The sequence below is a fragment of the Odocoileus virginianus genome, chromosome 22, assembly GCF_023699985.2.
Source record: "Odocoileus virginianus isolate 20LAN1187 ecotype Illinois chromosome 22, Ovbor_1.2, whole genome shotgun sequence".
NCBI classification, from domain to species: domain Eukaryota; kingdom Metazoa; phylum Chordata; class Mammalia; order Artiodactyla; family Cervidae; genus Odocoileus; species Odocoileus virginianus.
This window is the reverse complement of record NC_069695.1, coordinates 25,639,715-25,656,816: the sequence shown is the minus strand read 5'-3', so window position 1 is coordinate 25,656,816 and position 17,102 is coordinate 25,639,715. Positions and strand designations below refer to the sequence as shown.

Sequence of the window (17,102 nt, the reverse complement as noted above, 5' to 3'; positions counted from 1 at the left end):
AAAGAGTTGATTCATTGGAAAAGACCCTGATGTGGGGAGGGATTGGGGGCAGGAGGTGAAGGGGACGTCAGAGGATGAGATGGCTGGATGGCATCACCGACTCGATGGGCATGAGTTTGAGTAAACTCCGGGAGTTGGTGATGGGCAGGGAGGCCTGGCGTGCTGCGGTTCATGGGGTCACAAAGAGTTGAACACGACTGAGTGAATGAACTGAACTGAGGGAAGCTGAGTGTCTGAGACACCAGGTTACTGAATTGCAGTAGACACCCCTGTAGCAGTGGCAGGATTTGCCTCAGAGAGAGACTGTGTTGCCCAGAGTTAGGCGGTGAGGGGTGAGTCACTGGGAGGCTGTAGATAGCATCAGAGAAAGTCTCCTAGGGTGGGGGTGGAGGCTGGGGTAGCTGTGCTTAATGGCAGAACAGAGGGATCGTAACATGAGGCAGGTCACCGACCAAAGACCGAGTTGGGTTTCGATGTCGAGATTCACTGGGCTTCTGGGTCCTCAGCCGTGAGGACCAGTGGGGCTGTGGAAACTGGAGGGCCTCCCCTGTCCAAGAGATAAAGAATCATTGTCGTCAGAAAGAGCTAGCTGTCAGTTAAGGACAGAGGGTAAAGAGAAATGTTACGTGAAACAGACTGTGGCTCGTGGATGTGTTGCCTCTGGAGTTGGGGGCTCTGGTGGGCGCCCATTGGAGAGGGAACAGTACTGGAGTCCAGTGAACGGAAGACAGTCACGGGGACACTGTTGGCGCTGGCAGTCCCTCTAGGAGCAGTTACAGGTCTGTTCTGGGCACAGCGAGGCTGATGGTGGAGTTTCTGTTGGCCCCAAACCTGAATCCAGGAGCTGAGAGCAGCCATTCACTTCCAACTCCTCCTCGGGGGCCAGGTGGCTCCCGGGCTTCAGTAGACACCCCCAGGGCGGTGGGCGTTGGTGCTTTGACAAGCTGTATTCTCTCAAGCTTGATCGGGAAGTTGGGTGACCTTCTGAAGTTTCTGAGCTCTAACCCATAGTGCCTTTTTTTTCTTCCCTAAACTGAGTTATGTTGCTTGTTTTCACCACACTCAGTTGTTTTATACCTCTCCTCAGCTGGGATCTGACTTTTTATTGCTTTTTTTTTTCCATTTATTTTTATTAGTTGGAGGCTAATTACTTTACAGCAATGCAGTGGTTTTTGTCATACGTTGAAATGAATTAGCCATGGATTTACATGTATTCCCCATCCCGGTCCCCCCCTCCCACCTCCCTCTCCACCGGAACCCTCTGGGTCTTCCCAGTGCACCAGGCCCGAGCACTTGTCTCATGCATCCACCTGGGCTGGTGATCTGTTTCACCCTAGATAATATACATGTTTCGATGCTGTTCTCTTGAAACATCCCACCCTCGCCTTTGGAGTGGGCTTTCTGTATTCTTGTGGTCTGTGGTTCCTTTTTATTGTGGAGGTTTCACCCAGTGGGTGGGGTTGGACGATTGGCTTGTCAAGGTTTCCTGGTTAGGGAAGCTTGTGTCAGCGTTCTTCTGGTGCGTGGAATTGGATTTCTTCTCTCTGGAGTGCAATGGAGTGTCCAGTAATGAGTTTTTCGATGGGTCTATGTGTTAGGTGTGACTTTGGACAGCCTGTATGTTGACACTCAGGTCTGTGTTCCTGCGTTGCTAAAGAATTTGTGTGGTATGTCTTGTACTGGAGCTTATTGGCTCTTGGGTGGTGGTTGGTTTTGGTGTGGGTATGGAGGCTTTTGGATGGTCTCTTATTCCTTAATGTTCCGTGTAGTCAGGAGTTTTCTGGTTTTCTCAGGTTTTGGGCTTAAGTCTCCTGCCTCTGGATTTCAGTTTTATTCTTCCAATAGTCTCAAGACTATACAACTATACAGCACTGATAATAAAACTTCTAGGTTAATGGTGAAAAGATTCTCCACCGTGAGAGACAACCAGAGAGGTTCACAGAGTTACATGAAGAATAGGAGAGGAGGAAGGAGATGGAGGTGAGCAGGAGGAGAAAAAGGGGACTCAAGAGGAGACAGACAGATCTACGCAGTTATCTGTTCCCAAAGTGTTCTCCATAGCCCAGACACCCACAAAGATTCACAGAATTGGATTGGGAAGAGAAGGGGAAAGGAGGAAATAGAGGTGTTCTGAGGTAGAAAACAGAGAGTCAAAAGTGGGAGAGTAATCACCACACTCCAGAATAGAAATGGGAACTGAATATTGGATTCTTAAATGTCCAAAATTTATATCACATACTGAAAAACAAAGATTAAAAATCTAGTGTAGAGGTTAGACTCTTTGGAATACAATACTTAAAAACGAAAAAAATTTAGAACTGTATATGAAGTTCGGTTTAAAAATAGGGTTTCTCTCTCTTTTTTTTTTTTTTGGCAAGGTTATAGTGAAATGAAAATGAAAATTAAGGAATAATAGAGGAGTATTAGAGGACTTTAAAAGGAAATAGAAGAGAAAAACAAGAAAAAGGAAAAAAAAGAAAAAAAATTTTTTTCCCTAATTAAAATTGTAAAAATATATGAAAATGAAAGTTGAGGAGTAATGGGGGAGTAATAGGGAATTTTAAAAGAAAATAAAAGAGAAAAAATAAAAAATAAAGGAAAGAAAAAAATTTTTTTTTTTTTTTAATTAAAAAAAAATATACATATATATCTAGGAATTTCTCTGGAGTTGTTGCAGTCAGTGTAGGTTCAGTTCAATTTCAGATAGCTCCTCTTTCCAGCTTACACTTCTCGATATCTATAGGTCCCTTCCGGTGTAGTCAGTGTTACCTTCAGGGATTTTAATCTGTTGCACCAGACCTTTCTGAAGCGGTTCCCTTTGTTTATTTGGCTTCTGTTTGCCGTCTCTTCGGTGTCTAATTTCCGCCCTGACACAGGCGGGCGGAGATCATCTCTTATTTAGGTTCGCTAGTTCAGTTCAGTCCTGCTACGGGGAGGGTGGGGCGCTGCAGACAGATACCGCTCTGTGTGGATAGCACTCACCGTGTTCCGGCCACACTGGGTTTGCCCCTCTCACGGGTGTCAGTGCTTTCCCCGTCTATGCTGCTATATATGGAGTGGGCCCTGCGTTGAGTGCGGTTCCAGTTTTCGGGTACTCCACAAAAGCGCGGATTCGGTTGCGCCTACGTTTTGTGCCTTTCCCGGTTCAGGCAGCCAGGGGCTTGGGCGCACTCTCCCCGGGTACAGCGCGCTTTTTCCCTCCGCGGCCCCAGCGCGCGCCGCCAGTCGGGGTCTCAGGAAGTCTTTAGATAGGAACCGGGACCTGTTTGCAGTGTGGGAGGGGGTGGCTTCTCAGGGGCTGAGTTTGCCCTTTTCCCCTCCCCGCTGCCTCCTACCTCCAGCGGGGACTGGCCTGCTCTTCTCAGGAGTTTCTCAGTCCCTTTGTTTTGCAAACTGCTGACAGTGTGTTCCAGCCGGTTAATTTTGTCCCTTGCTATCCCACAGTTTAAAAAAGTTCCCTCCGATTGCTCTCAGGGTCTTCGGGCCGGTCCTTACCCTAAGCAATGCCTCCCACTCCTCTCCGTTCCGCCCCCGCTTGTTGCTGGCGGGTGCGGGCATCTGGGGTACTTTTCTGCTGGGAGTTGCTTTTAGGCACGTAATCTGTGTGCCTTCTTTAATTTTTCCTCCCAGTTAGATTGCCAAAAACTTCCCCCAGTCCCGCCAGTGCGAGGGTTTCCTGGTGATTGGAAACCTCTATCAAGACTCCCTTCCTGGGATGGGTCTCCGTCCGTAGCTCTTTTGTCTCCCTTTTTATCTTTTATATTTTGTCCTACCTCCTTTCGAAGACAGTGGGCTGCTTTTCTGGGTGCCTGATGTCCTCTGCTAGCGATCAGAAGTTGTTTTGTGAAATTTGCTCAGCGTTCAAATGTTCTTTCTTTGAATGTAGGGGAGAAAGTGGTCTCCCCGTCCTATTCCTCCGCCATCTTGGCTCCTGATCTTTATTGCTTTTTATTTTGGTTCTTGTTCTCTAGTTGGACTCGACCACACTGGTAACCCTTACCCTCATTTCCCTAAGGTTTTATATGAAGTCAGGACTCCGTTTTCAGTCTTTATCTGCAGCTCTGACAGCTTTCCAGACACAGGCAAGACTGGTTGTTAGTTTCCCCTTCCTACCCAGCCTGCTAACGCGGGACAGGTTTTCAAAAAGAGGTGCTTTTCATGAAATGCTATGGCCAAGAGAATCACATCTTCGTTTGATGGTGGCAAAATGGTTAGACACTTGGCATGTTAGAGCCACAGACTAGTCGGAATGTAACCCCCATCAGGTCTCCTGCCCCTCATTTAAGAACGAGGACATTGAGTTAGAAGGTGGCAAGAATCTGGGCCCTGTTGAGTCCTAATCCATCTCACTGCACACTCTTCTTAGTGTAAAGTTTCGTGCCTCTCACACATCAGCAGTGCTGGGTGAAAGGGAGCCCCTGACCAGTATGTTGGAGCAGCTACTAGGGAGAAATTTTACTATAAAGTTACCTCAAAAACATCTAAAAATGCCTTTTTCCTTTTTTTTTTTTTTTTTTAGGAAGAAGTAAGTCTAATTTGGGCTGGACACCTCTTCACCTGGCATGCTACTTTGGACATAGACAGGTGGTCCAGGATCTGTTAAAGGTATTTTTATGGCTTTGATTTTAAATAGAAAATATGGCTGCTTTGTAAATTAGAGAAGTCTTAGGAAAAGCCGTTTGGACCATCATGCATAATGGCCTTAGCAGTCGCTTATCACTTGATTTTTCTTTGCTAAGTACACAAATTTGATTAGCTTAATTAAAATTCTCGTTTTTTTAGTTGTTTGTTTTTTACATTATTGACTTTTTAAAGTTGCAAAAATAAACATAGGAATTAATGGAGATATTACATTGTTTTTTTGAGCATAGTTTAAAAAAATAGCCAAAGCACATTTTATATATTTTAAAAATAATGTCATAATCTGTTAATGAGCACTGTGTAATTTAAGAGCTCGTATTTCTCAGTTCTGTGATGAATAATTTTTCACTCATACTGATATTTCTGAAATTGGATTACATTTTAAAATTGATTCGTTGGCCCCAAATATGAAATCCGGGAGCCAAGGCAGCACTTGAAGCTCCAGTTCCCCCACCATTTACTTTGTGATGTCTGTTTCTTTTTTCCCTTAAGACTTATTAAATTGGTGGAAAAAATATGCTGTTTTATTCAGAGATGGTTTTCCTTTTTTTTTTTTTTAATGTTTGTTTCTAAAGTAGAATGAAGGGCAGATAGATTTTTAAACAAAAGAAGCTATTTTCTGTTAAGTAGATTTTTCATTTCACGAAGCTTACTTTTGGGTTGGTCAAAAGATTCGTTTGGGTTTTTCCAAACGAGCCTTTTGGCCAACTGAGTATATTAATGTGAACTGAGTTATTTTTTTACTAGTGACAACCAGTCATTATTAAGTATTTTAATTTTTTAAAATATTTACTGTATTCTTAGGAAGTTATTTTCACCTCTGTATATTTCTTGATATGTGGAAGATGTTTAAAGCTTTCATGTTCACTAGGCTGGTGCAGAAGTAAATGTATTGAATGACATGGGAGACACGCCGCTTCATCGGGCTGCCTTTACAGGACGAAAGGTGAAAAATATTCCATGTTCAGTGTTTTCAAGTGAAATATTTGGAAAATCAGTCACAAATGTTTTCTCCTTTATAGTCCTAGGAATAGCAACTGGGAAAAGCCACAAAAAATGTATATACCAGCACTTTGGGTCAAAAAGACCACAGGCTCTTAGTGAGGGACAGTGAGGTCAATTATGAAGGTCATGGGGCTCCACTCTAGTGGCCCTAATAGAAGTTCATTCAGTCTCTACTTATGTCCCCAGGAATGGGGAACTGCTGCACCTTCTTTATCATTTTTTTAAACAGTTTTAGTGGGGAATAATTTACACTGCCTGAAACTTACCTGCTGTGAGTATACAGTTAAGTGATTTTTTTGCTACATTTACACAGTTGTGCCACCATGACCACAGTCTGGTTTTGGAATATTTCCATTTGCCACAGAGAGTTTCCTTGTACCTGTTTGTATTCATTTCTTGTTTCTTGTCAAGCCTCAGACTACCACTGATATGCTTTCTGTCTCTAGATGTTTGCTTTTTCTAGACATTTCTTGTAAATGGAATCATATCAACATTTGTGTCTAACTTCTTTAGTATGATATAGTTAAGGTTCATCCATGGCATAGAGTGTGTCAGTAATTTGTTCCTTTTTTGGGCTGAATAACATTCTGTTGTATGCATATACCACATTTTTAAGTCTGTTTTCTGTTTATTGGAAAGACTTTTCCCTCTGTATTGCCTTGACACCTTTTGTGGAAATCAGTTGATCATAAATGGGTTTGTTTCTGGACTTCCGTTCTCTTTGTTTGATCTATATTCTATCCTTACACCAATAACACACTGTCTTATTACAGTAGCTTTGTAATTAAGTTTTGATATTGAGTAGTGTAAGTTCTCCAAACTTTTAATCTTTTAAAAAATTATTTTGGCTGTTCTCAGTCAAAAGTTTGTTTCTATATAAATTTTAGGATTATTCAGTCAATTCTTATAAAAACACCTGATGGGATTTTGATAGAGATTGTGTTGTCTTGAACCTATAGATAAAGTTGGGAAGAAATGACAGATTAAAAACACTGTCTTCCAATCCAAGGACATCAAATGCCTCTCCACTTATCTAGGTCTTTAATTTTGCTCAGCAGTGTTTTGAAGTTTTCAATATAGATCTTGTATTCTTGTGGTTAAATTTATTTCTGTGCATTGTATTTGTTTTGGTGCTATCTTGATGGAGTTTTTCTCAATTTCTTTTTTGATTTCTTATTGCTGAATGAAAGACAGTTTTTATGTTGTTCTTGTGTTCATGCTGAACTTGCTTTTTAGGCTAGTATGTTTTTGCAGATCCCATAGTATTTCCTGTATACTGGATCATACCATCTGCAGGTAAAGGCAAATGTACTTCTTGCTCTGCAATCTGGATTCTTTTTTTTCTCTTTTACTCACTAGATTCTAGTTTAGTGTTGAATACAGTGAGAGGAGAAATCTTTGCCTTGATTATTTTATCTTTGGAAATAGCATCTGGTCTTTAACCAGTAAGAATGATGTTAGTTGTAAATTTCTCTTAAATGCCTTTCATTAGGTCAGGAAGCTTTCTTCTGTTTCTAGTTTGTTTTTTCTTTTTATCATGAATGGCTATCATGTCTTTTGAAATGATCATGGATTTTTGTTTATTACTCTTAATATGGTGAGCGTGTCCTTAGTTGCTCAGTTGTGTCCAACTCTTTGTGACTCCATGAACTGTAGCACATCAGGCTCCTTTGTTTATGGGATTATCCTGGCAAGAATACTGCAGTGGGTTGCCATTTCCTGCTCTAGGGAATCTTCCAACCCAGGGATCAAACCCATGACTCCTGCTGTTCCTGCATTGGCAGGCAGATTTCTTTACCAGCTGAGCCACCTGGGAAGCCCATTAATATGGTATATTGCATTAAATTGGAGATGTTAAGCCAGCCTTGCATTCCTATATAAATCCCACTTGGTATTGATTAATCCTTTTTATATGTTGCTGGATTCTCTTTTTTGATATTTTCTTAAGGGTTTTTTTGGGTTTGTATTCCTGAGAGATACTGCTCTGTAGTTTTCTATAGATGTGTTTGTCTGGCTTTGGTAACAGCCTCCTAGAATGAGGTGAGAAGTGGTTTTTCCTCCTCTGCTTACTGAAATAGCTTGTGAAGGATTTGTATTATTCTTTCTAAATATTTGATAAAATTCACCAATGAAACCATCTATGCTTGGATTTTCTGTGAGAGAAGATCTTAAATTACCAAATCAATTTAATCATTTAACAGATCTGTTCAGACTTTATGCTTCTTCCTGAGTCAGTTTTGGTTATTTTGTCTTTCTAGGTATTTTCCTTTTTTACCCAAGTTGTCTAATTTGTCTGTGTAAAGTTATTAATAATAGTAATTTATAAATTTCCTTGTGATTTATTCTTTGATCCACAGGTTAAATAGAAGTATATTGTTTGCCAAATATTTGGAGATTTCTCAAATTTCTATTGTTAATTTCTAATTTAACTTCCCTTATCAGATAACTTACTCTAAATTATTTTTTGAAGAATGTATTTTAAATTCTTTTAAAATTTATTAGGAATTATTTTACAGTATAGCATTTGATGTGTGCTGGAGAGTGTTCCTTGAGTGCTTGAAAAAACGTCTGCTTTGAGGCAGAGGATTCTATAAATGCACATTAGGTTAAATTACTGGTAGGACTGTTCAAATCTCTTATCCTTAACTGATTTGTTTTATCAGATACTGAGAATGTGAGGTATTGATGCCTGCAACTGTAATTCTTGAATTGTGTGTTTTTAATTTTGTCAGGTTTTGCTTCATGAATTTTGTGGCTCTGTTAGGTGCATCCATTTACAGTGGGATTATGTGGGATATGTTATATGGGATATTCATACCTTCATGATGTATTAAACTTATCATTATTTATGTCTTTCTTTGCCTTCAGTAATATTTCTTACCATAAAGTTACTTTTGTTTTATGTTACTGTAGCCACTCCAGTGCTCTTACAGTTACTAGTTATGTTTTTTCTCCCTTCTTTTACTTTCAACATCTTTGTATCTTTGAACCTACCATGTCTGTTGTTGGCAGGATATAACTCAGTTTTGTGTTTTTGTCTTCTGAAAATTTCTCCTTTTTGATGTAGTGTTTAGCTTGTTGTTCAGTCGCTCAGTCCTGTCCAACTCTTTGAGACCCCCATGGACTGCAACTTGCTAGGCTTCCCTGTCCTTTACTATCTCCTGGAGCTTGCTCAAACTCATGTCCATTGAGTCAGTGATGCCATCGAACCATCTCATCCTCTGTTGCCCGCTTCTCTACCTGCCCTCAATCTTTCCCAGCATCAGGGTCTTTTCCATTGAGTCAGCTTTTTATGTCAGATGGCCAAAAAGTATTGGAGCTTCAGCATCAGTCCTTCCAGTGAAGAATTCGGGGTTGAATTCTTTTAGGATTGACTGGTTTGATCTCCTTGCTGTTCAAGAGACCCTTAAAGAATTTTCTCCAGCACTACAGTTTGAAAGCATCAGTTCTTTGGCACTCAGCCTTCTTTATGGTCCACCTCTCACATCTGTACATGACTACTGAAAAAACCATAGCTTTGATGATATGGACCTTTGTTTAGTCTATTCACATTTAATCATTAATAACTTTGGACTTACATTTTCTATATTGTATTCTTTTTCTATATGCCTTAAGTTTTTTGTTCCTTTGTTTCTCCTTTATTGCCTGCTCTTGTTTTATACAAATATTCTTTAGTGTATCATTTTATCCCTCTGGATATTAAACTTGTTGGACATATAACAGCAGCTTTATACTTTCTATCTGCTAAATGCAACATATGCAGATAACACCTCCCTTATGGCAGAAAGCAAAGAGGAACTAAAAAGCCTCTTGATGAAAGTGAAAGGGGAGAGTGAAAAAGCTGGCTTAAAATTCAGCATTTAAAAAAATGAAGATCATGGCATCGGGTCCTATCACTTCATGGCAAATAGATGAGGAAACAATGGAAATAGTGACAGACTTTATTTTCTTGGTTTCCAAAATCACTGCAGATGGTGACTGCTGCTGCTGCTGCTGCTAAGTCGCTTCAGTCGTGTCCGACTCTGTGTGACCCCGTAGACGGCAGCCCACCAGGCTCCCGCGTCCCTAGGATTCTCCAGGCAAGAACACTGGAGTGGGGTGCCATTTCCTTCTCCAGTGCATGAAAATGAAAAGTGAAAAGTCACTCAGTCGTGTCCCGATTCTTAACAACCCCTAGCGACCCCATACCAGGCTGTGTCTCAGGGGGACACAGACATCCAATAATTCAGAGTTGGGAGGTGATTAAGTCATGATGGTAGACCTTTTGTGAAGGGAATCAGTTCTCTTACAAGAGAGACCCCAGAGGGTTCTTGTGCCCCTTCTGCTGAGTCTGTACAAAGTGAGAAGAGGTTGTCTGTGAACCAACAAATAGGCTTGCACCAGCCACCAGCTCTGTTTGTGCCTTCATCTTGGTCTTCCCAGCCTCCGAAACTGAGAAATCAATCATATTTAAGCCATCCAGTCTGTGGTGGTTTTGTTGTAACAGCCTCAATGGACTAAATTTCCTAGACTTCACCCCCTGCCTCTGCGTAGCCTAGCGCTCAGCCAGTGTTCGGGTGGAGGTTTTACCCGAGTGCTCAGTCCCGTGAGGCTTCTGCCCTCTGCTGACGGGGTCCGCGGGTGTTTGGAGAGCGCGGTCAGCCTTAAGCCGTTTCTCACTTCTCCCTCTGCTGTTGCCTTGTGCAGGGCCTTCTCCTGTGGCCCCCGCACTCTCAGCCAGGAGCGTGTGGGTGGCTTACCTCGTCCTTCGTCGGTTCTCTCACTTCCAGGCTATTTTGCCGTTTGCCCTGGGTGGTAGGCATAGTACAGCCTTCCAGAGATGTGCTCATCCTAGTTCCTGAAGCCTGTGGGTGTGCTGGGTTACATGGCGACGGGAAGTCAAAGCTGCAGATGGAATTGAGGTTGCTCATCAGCAGACCTTAAAATAGGAAAGTTGTTCTGGATTATCTGGTGGGCCCAGTAACCACAGAGGCCCTTAAAAGTGAGAGGGAGGCAGAAGGGTCAGAAGGAGAAGGAGAGGGGCCGAGGAGAGAATGGGCAGAGAGATACAGTGATTCTGGCTTGGAAGATGGAGGAAGGGGACCAAGGAACATGGGCAACCTCTAGAAGCTAGAAAAGCAAGGCAGTGAGTTCTCCGCCAGAACCTCTGAAAGGACGGTAGCCTTGCTGACGCCTTGATTCTAGCTCGGGAAGGCCCATTTTGAACTTCTGAAATACGGAACTATTAAGTGATAAATTTATGGTGTTTTCAGCTGCTGGGTTTGTGGAAACAGACTCAGAAGGTGATACACTTTCATGGGAAAAGGAGCCTTGTGATGTGGGTTTTTCCATTTGTTTCCTACTGAATTTGCTACTTTGACTGACAAAACCTCTTGCCCTTTTGCTCCAAATCATTTCCCTGTGGCAGAGCTACTGATTTTCATGGCCAGCCCTGGCCTGGTCAGATTTCTTGGGAAATGGGAGTTGGGGTATGACCATAGTCTATGGCTAGGTTAAAGACTCCTGTTGTTCTTACCTGAAGTTGTTGAGCGTGCCTCTCAATTTGTTTCTTTAATCCAGTGATCCCCAACCTTTTTGGAACTAGGGACCAGTTTCATGGAAGACAGTTTTTCAAGGACCGGGGGCCGGTAGTTGTGATTTGATGATGATTTAAGTGCATTACATTTATTGTGCACTTTACTTCCATTATTATTATATCACCCCACCTCAGATCATCAGGCATTAGATCCCAGAGTTTGGGGGCCCCTGCTTTAGTCGATGCCTCGCCCCATGAAATGAGTAGTTTTCTAATTTTGTCCAATTTTGTCCCTATTTTTCAGGACGATAATTCACTGTTCTCCATGCCACTATAGCCAAAATTTACTTCACCTCTTTTTCCTGGTACTTTTTAAAAAATTTCAATGATCTGGTAAATTAACTATGACATAGAGTGCATTTCTTGTTTGTTCTGATTATTAACCATTGTCTAACATACTCCATAAAGGTAGTTTTGTAATCCCCATAATTGGAAGATTTATGTGCATATATCACAAGTTAAAAATTAGCTTATTATATGGTTTTATACTTTTAATTATTATGATTAGACTTAACTGATTTTCATATAAATTATTAATCAACCCAGTAAGTGTGTGCTCAGCATGTTTGAATTAGTACATTCCACACTATTTGGTCTATTTGTTCATATGTTGATATTTGTGGACCAGATATGGAGTCTTTAATGAATAAAAATACCCATTATACTGAAAAAAAAATTAAGGTAGTGGGTTAATTGCTGTGCTTGACTCTGAGGTCAGAGGAGGGGGGAGGTTAAAAAGTGAGCTGCAGATACTTTAATTTTCCTGACTCATATGTGAACTGCTTGCTGTTTTCCTTCGTAGCCCTGCCCTTCTCATTCTTCTCTGCGCACCTGGGAGAGTTCTTGGCCATCTATTTCTACATGACCCATGTCTACCTGTTCTTGAAAGTGTAGCTCAAACGTTGTTTCCTTAAATTCTTTCCTGACTTCTTGCAATGAGAAGGAAGCTGTTATTTTCCAGATTTCCTGAGAATATTATAGAATTGTCATTCATCTTTTACATGGTATCTTAGTTGTTGTGTCTTAATTCTACCACTAGATTGTATTAATCGTGCTCCCAAGGAATTTATATATTCCACTTATTTTGTATCCTCTACAAGCACCAGTCTTACTGCATAATTACCATCTGTATAATTACCTAGATCCAATCAGTTCATTGATCTGTGCTGGCTTCTTTGCATATTTGACTATTTTCTTGAACTTGGAACATAAGACCATGCTAAATTAGGCCTTAGTTTGATTTGAACATTAGCATACACATGATGTTATCACTTGTGTTAGAAAATAAGATTAAGCTGAAGCTAAATGGTTGTGCCACGGATGAAACATTAAAAATTTATGTGCTCAATATCTAAGCGTGATTAAATTTTGAAAAAGTTTAATTTCTAATTGTACTCATGAAAGGAATCAAATTATCCTCTTCTGCTGTGATCTTTTACCATGAAGATAGTTTAAAATATGATTGGGTGGCGATTTAATAAATAGAATGAGGAGTTGAAAAGGGATGTGGTTTGTTACAAAGCACTTTAAATTCTTATCCTTTCAAATATATAAAATGCAGCTTCCAAAATTTTATAAGGAACCTGGTAGGCTTTTCTTGGTCCATTAGCGACCTCTACTGTTCTTTAATAAAAATTAATTCAGGATTTTAAGATGTATTTAGCATTTGTTTATTTTTCAAATACAGTTCTATTTCTGGGGTTTTTACATCTTCTATAATCAGCTGAATATAGGAATACAGTTAATAATTGTATTGTGGTATGGACTTTTTTTCCACTTACTATCTTCTACTGGAGCTGAGTCTGTGTAAAAATCAAGGCTTCCTGTGTTCTATCTCAGGTATTTTGTGTCTCTCACCTGGAATCTAGAGGATACAGATAATCCTGGCGTCTACATAAGCTTATCTGTCTTGTTCCTTAGGATGTGCTTTCTCATGCTTATATATTGAGTGTCTTCTGTGAGTTGAGCCCTGTCCAGACAACTTGACGTGTATTGTTGTATTTACCAGAACATGACATCCCTAAAATATAGGTATAAACATTGCTATTTCTTGTAGGTTGAGCCTCTGAGAAGGGAGATGGAGGTTAGTGTGCAACAGGTTTATCGGAGTGCTAAGCGTCACACCTATGGAAGGAGGGGTGAGCAGAGGCTGGGGTCAAGCTGATGCTCCCACGAGGGCTGCCTCAGCTGACCGTAGGGAGCTCCTGTTGCTGTAATCAGCTTTGGGGCCTCAACTGAATCTTCTTCTCCCTTTTGTACTATCTGCTCTAGAATCCCCCTCCCCTCAGCTAGCAGATCTGGTTTTTGGGGCTTACCTGGTGGTGGGGCTCAGGCCCCCAAGCCTGGATCCCAATCCTTGGATACTATGCCTTCTTAGACTGGGGTTGTTACAGTTGTCCATTTACTGTCAAAGTTGGACAAGGAAACACCAGGAGACACTTCAGTGTATCGTCTGCACATGAACTGTGGTCCTGTGTTTCTGTTGTGTAGAGTCCTCCTTTCTTCTGATGTTCAAGTTACTTACCTCTGCTAAGGTGGTGACTCTTGTTGCCTCCTGGTCTTTTGACACAGGAGCCGAATGTTCAGGTCTCCTCTCTCATCTGGCACAGGAATCAGAGTGTTACTGCTAGATGTGGGATATGCTGTCCCCGAACCCGAAGAACAGCCAGGCGTTGTGCTTCCTCCTTTGTTTCAGGAAGTGCAAGATGGAAGTGCAAGTTCATCACTTTGGGGGCAGTGTCCTGACATCACCCATACCATTGAAGCCCTGAGAATTTACTGACACAAAAAAAGCCCCTGAATCATAAGAATGCCCACCCTTTGTAGCACATGTATCTTATTAGGGCCTTCAGCATTCTCCTTCTTGCTCATCTGATTTTACTACCAGGACATCATTGGTGAAGTGGACCAGGGTGATTTCTGCAGGATGCCCAGATGGTTCTGAGGCAGAACAGTGTATATGTGTGCTGTTGTCTGTGTGAATACACTGTCTTCTGTCTTTTTTTCTTAATGAGGCTAGAGAGGAATATATTTGCCAGATCAGTTGCTGTGTACTGCGTACTTAGGTAGTGTTAACCAGCTCCAGCAAAGATGCAGCATCTGGCAGAGTGGCTAGAACTGGGGCTGTTTGGTTGAGTTTGTGGGAGTCCACTGCCATCCTCCACTTTCCTTCTGGTTTCGCAGTGACAGAGTGGTGAGTTAAATGGAAGCATGTGGGGACCATCAGCCCTGCTCGGGTTTTTAAGGGTGGCACTAGTTTCTGTCATCCTCCCTGAGTGAGATATTGGTTTTTGTTAATCCTGGCCGGGATATGGGGCAGGGCAGACTTAGAGCCTTCCATGTGGCTTTTTTACGCTGTAGACCAAGGAAGGGATGTGAGCGTTCGCCAACAACTTCACATGTCTGCTCCAATTACGCATTTAGGGACTAGGAGAGTATCCTCTGGATGTGTCTGTAACTCAGTGCATGCACTCTGAAGCAGACCTGGCCCAGGTGTCTTTTATTATCTCACTCCTCTGTGTGCCTTCTGTCTAACAGAGGGACCAGATAATGCTGAGTCTCTTGCATCTTATACTTAGTAACTTGTGAAATGTTTGGGTTTTCCCATTTCCCTGGTGTACAGTTACTTGAGTAAATGGTCATTGGTCCCTTAGGGGATGGTCTGAGAGATTCATGACTTAATATTTGCTTTGGGGCTGCAGAATCCTCCCTTCCAGGGTCTGGCCTCTCCTTCAATAACATGGTTCTAAGTCTGAAATTAAATCAGGTCCAAAGACTGGACAAGGTATCATGACTTTTATTGGAGCATCTGTCTTTGGTTTCTGACCATTGTTGATTTCTTTTGATGGTACAAGTTGAGGTGTATCTGGAAGTTTCCTAGCAGCATGAACAAAGCAGTGGCCCCCATTATAGGGGTCAAAATGCCAGAAATGCCATGGCAGATAATTGAAGGAGGTTTTAAATAAGCAGGCATGCTGAGTTGAATATGGATCATACCAGATAGTTTTGTGCCCTAGGAGGGCCTGGAGATACATCATCTACCAAAACACTGAGAAATCATAGGCAGAAAAGGCGCCAGCACCACTCAGAAGCTGTTTCTATGTCCTTCGAGATCCAAGAACTGCCTTTAGGAAATGGCGTTGCAAGGAACTTTCCTGGTGATCCAGTGGTTAAGACTCCGTGCTTCCACTGCACGGGGCGTGGGTTCCATCCCTGGTTGGGGAACTGCTAAAATCCTGCATGCCACCAAGAAAAAGGAAATAGCTCTGCAGATCTGCTTCACTGGTAGCAGTGGGGATAGGCCCCCAAAACAGTAGAGGCCTGGAGGTGGCACTTAAACATCAGAAATCAGGTGGCTGTAGTTAGGTAATGAATGAGTGAGTTCAGAGGGTTGAGGGTTGAGAGGGCTGACCTGCAGAGAGTTATGGAAATAGTTAACAGGATATAGCATTTCAGAAGGCAGATTGCCCTGGAGTTACCAGGGCAAATGGTAGCAGATGCTGCTTTCCTCATCTTTTTCTCCTTTTTATTCTTTTTTGCTAGATTCAGAAAGTACTACTTGATGCAGATTCTTCAGTAACTTACTATACATTTGTTAAATGAATACTGGCCACAGACACGGGTGCTCAGTTCTCTGTTTTCTCTCTTTTCCCCTTTTTCTACCTCTTCCTCCCTCCATGCCATTTTTTTTTTCTCTTAGTGTTTGACTAATTTCTGTTGACCTGTCTTCAGATTTACTGATTGTTTTCTCAACTATGCTCTGATGTCTACTGAGGTCATTAAAGGCATTCTTTATCTTACTTATAGCATTTTCCTTTGACTCTTAAAAAAAAATTTTTTTTAATTTAATTACTTGGCTGTACTGGGTCTTAGTTGCAACATGCGAACTCTGAGTTGTGGTGTGTGGGATCTAGTTCCCTGATCAGGGATCGAACCCTATCTCCCTGTGTTGGAAGGAAGTCTTAACCACTGGACCCCCAAGGAAGCCTCAGTGATTCACTGTTTTTAAGGTTTTGTCCCGTATTTTCCAGAGCTGTGCTCTCACAAAGTTGATCACCACTCTGGGAAAAGGCTCTGTGAAGTCCGTTTCTCTTGCTGCATCCTTGTTTGCTCTTCTGGTTCCTACCTGTTTGTGTTTGCTCATTTTCCTTACTTTTCATTTTAGGTGTTCCTCTGATTTTTTAAAATCATTCTTCTCTTTCCTCTTGAAACCGTCCCCCTAAGAAACCCATCTATCCTTAAGTCTTCATTATTTCTCCTGGGGGATTATTTGGAAATCTATCTTGACCTCATACTTCTTTCCAGACATCCAGGTCTTCTGTCTTTGCTGTGTGTTTGGGCTCCTCACTGCTCAGGGCTCTGGAATTTCACGTTTCTGACATGGGATGTCTCTTCCTTCACACAAGTTCTTTATGCAGTATTTGTGTTGGTCATTGAAGTACGTGTCACTTTAAATTCTCTTTTTTACTGACTGCTTGAGAACATGCTCATTGCTTTTTACCTGGACTGCCGTTTCCCAGTGCCTTTTCTTTTTTTCCCCCAATCTCATAATTACACCCTGTCCAGCAATTTCCCAGTCAGTATCCTAATCTCAGCTCTGATTTTCGTCAGCACTTTCTCTTTCTCGGATTCCTTCAGCATTCATTATCCAAATATGTTTTCCCTGACGTGTGGAGGGCCTTGTACAGTGTAAGAGCTTAAGTATGTTAACTGAATAATTAAAGAGTGTGGAGAGTTGGCAGACCATGCAGAAGAGAACCACATATTCAGTTGACACAAGGAAAACTTTTTAGGGAACAGTGGTTGGAGCTGGAATTTTGTGAAAAAGCATCAGGGACTGCTCAGGACTATATTAGAAATTCTAGATCCTGAGGGATGAAGA

General features: G+C 41.8%; 1 protein-coding gene across 3 annotated transcripts in view; it reads left to right on the top strand.

Annotated features, from left to right (window-relative positions):
• OSBPL1A (oxysterol binding protein like 1A) overlaps positions 1-17,102 on the top strand; it is a 212,555-nt gene that overhangs the window by 18,607 nt on the left and 176,846 nt on the right. For all 3 annotated transcript variants that reach the window (XM_070452756.1, XM_070452754.1, XM_070452755.1), the window contains 2 exons: positions 4,520-4,605; positions 5,513-5,587. In XM_070452756.1, coding sequence (XP_070308857.1) covers positions 4,520-4,605; positions 5,513-5,587 — 161 coding nt within the window. The remainder of the gene's footprint in view (positions 1-4,519; positions 4,606-5,512; positions 5,588-17,102) is intronic.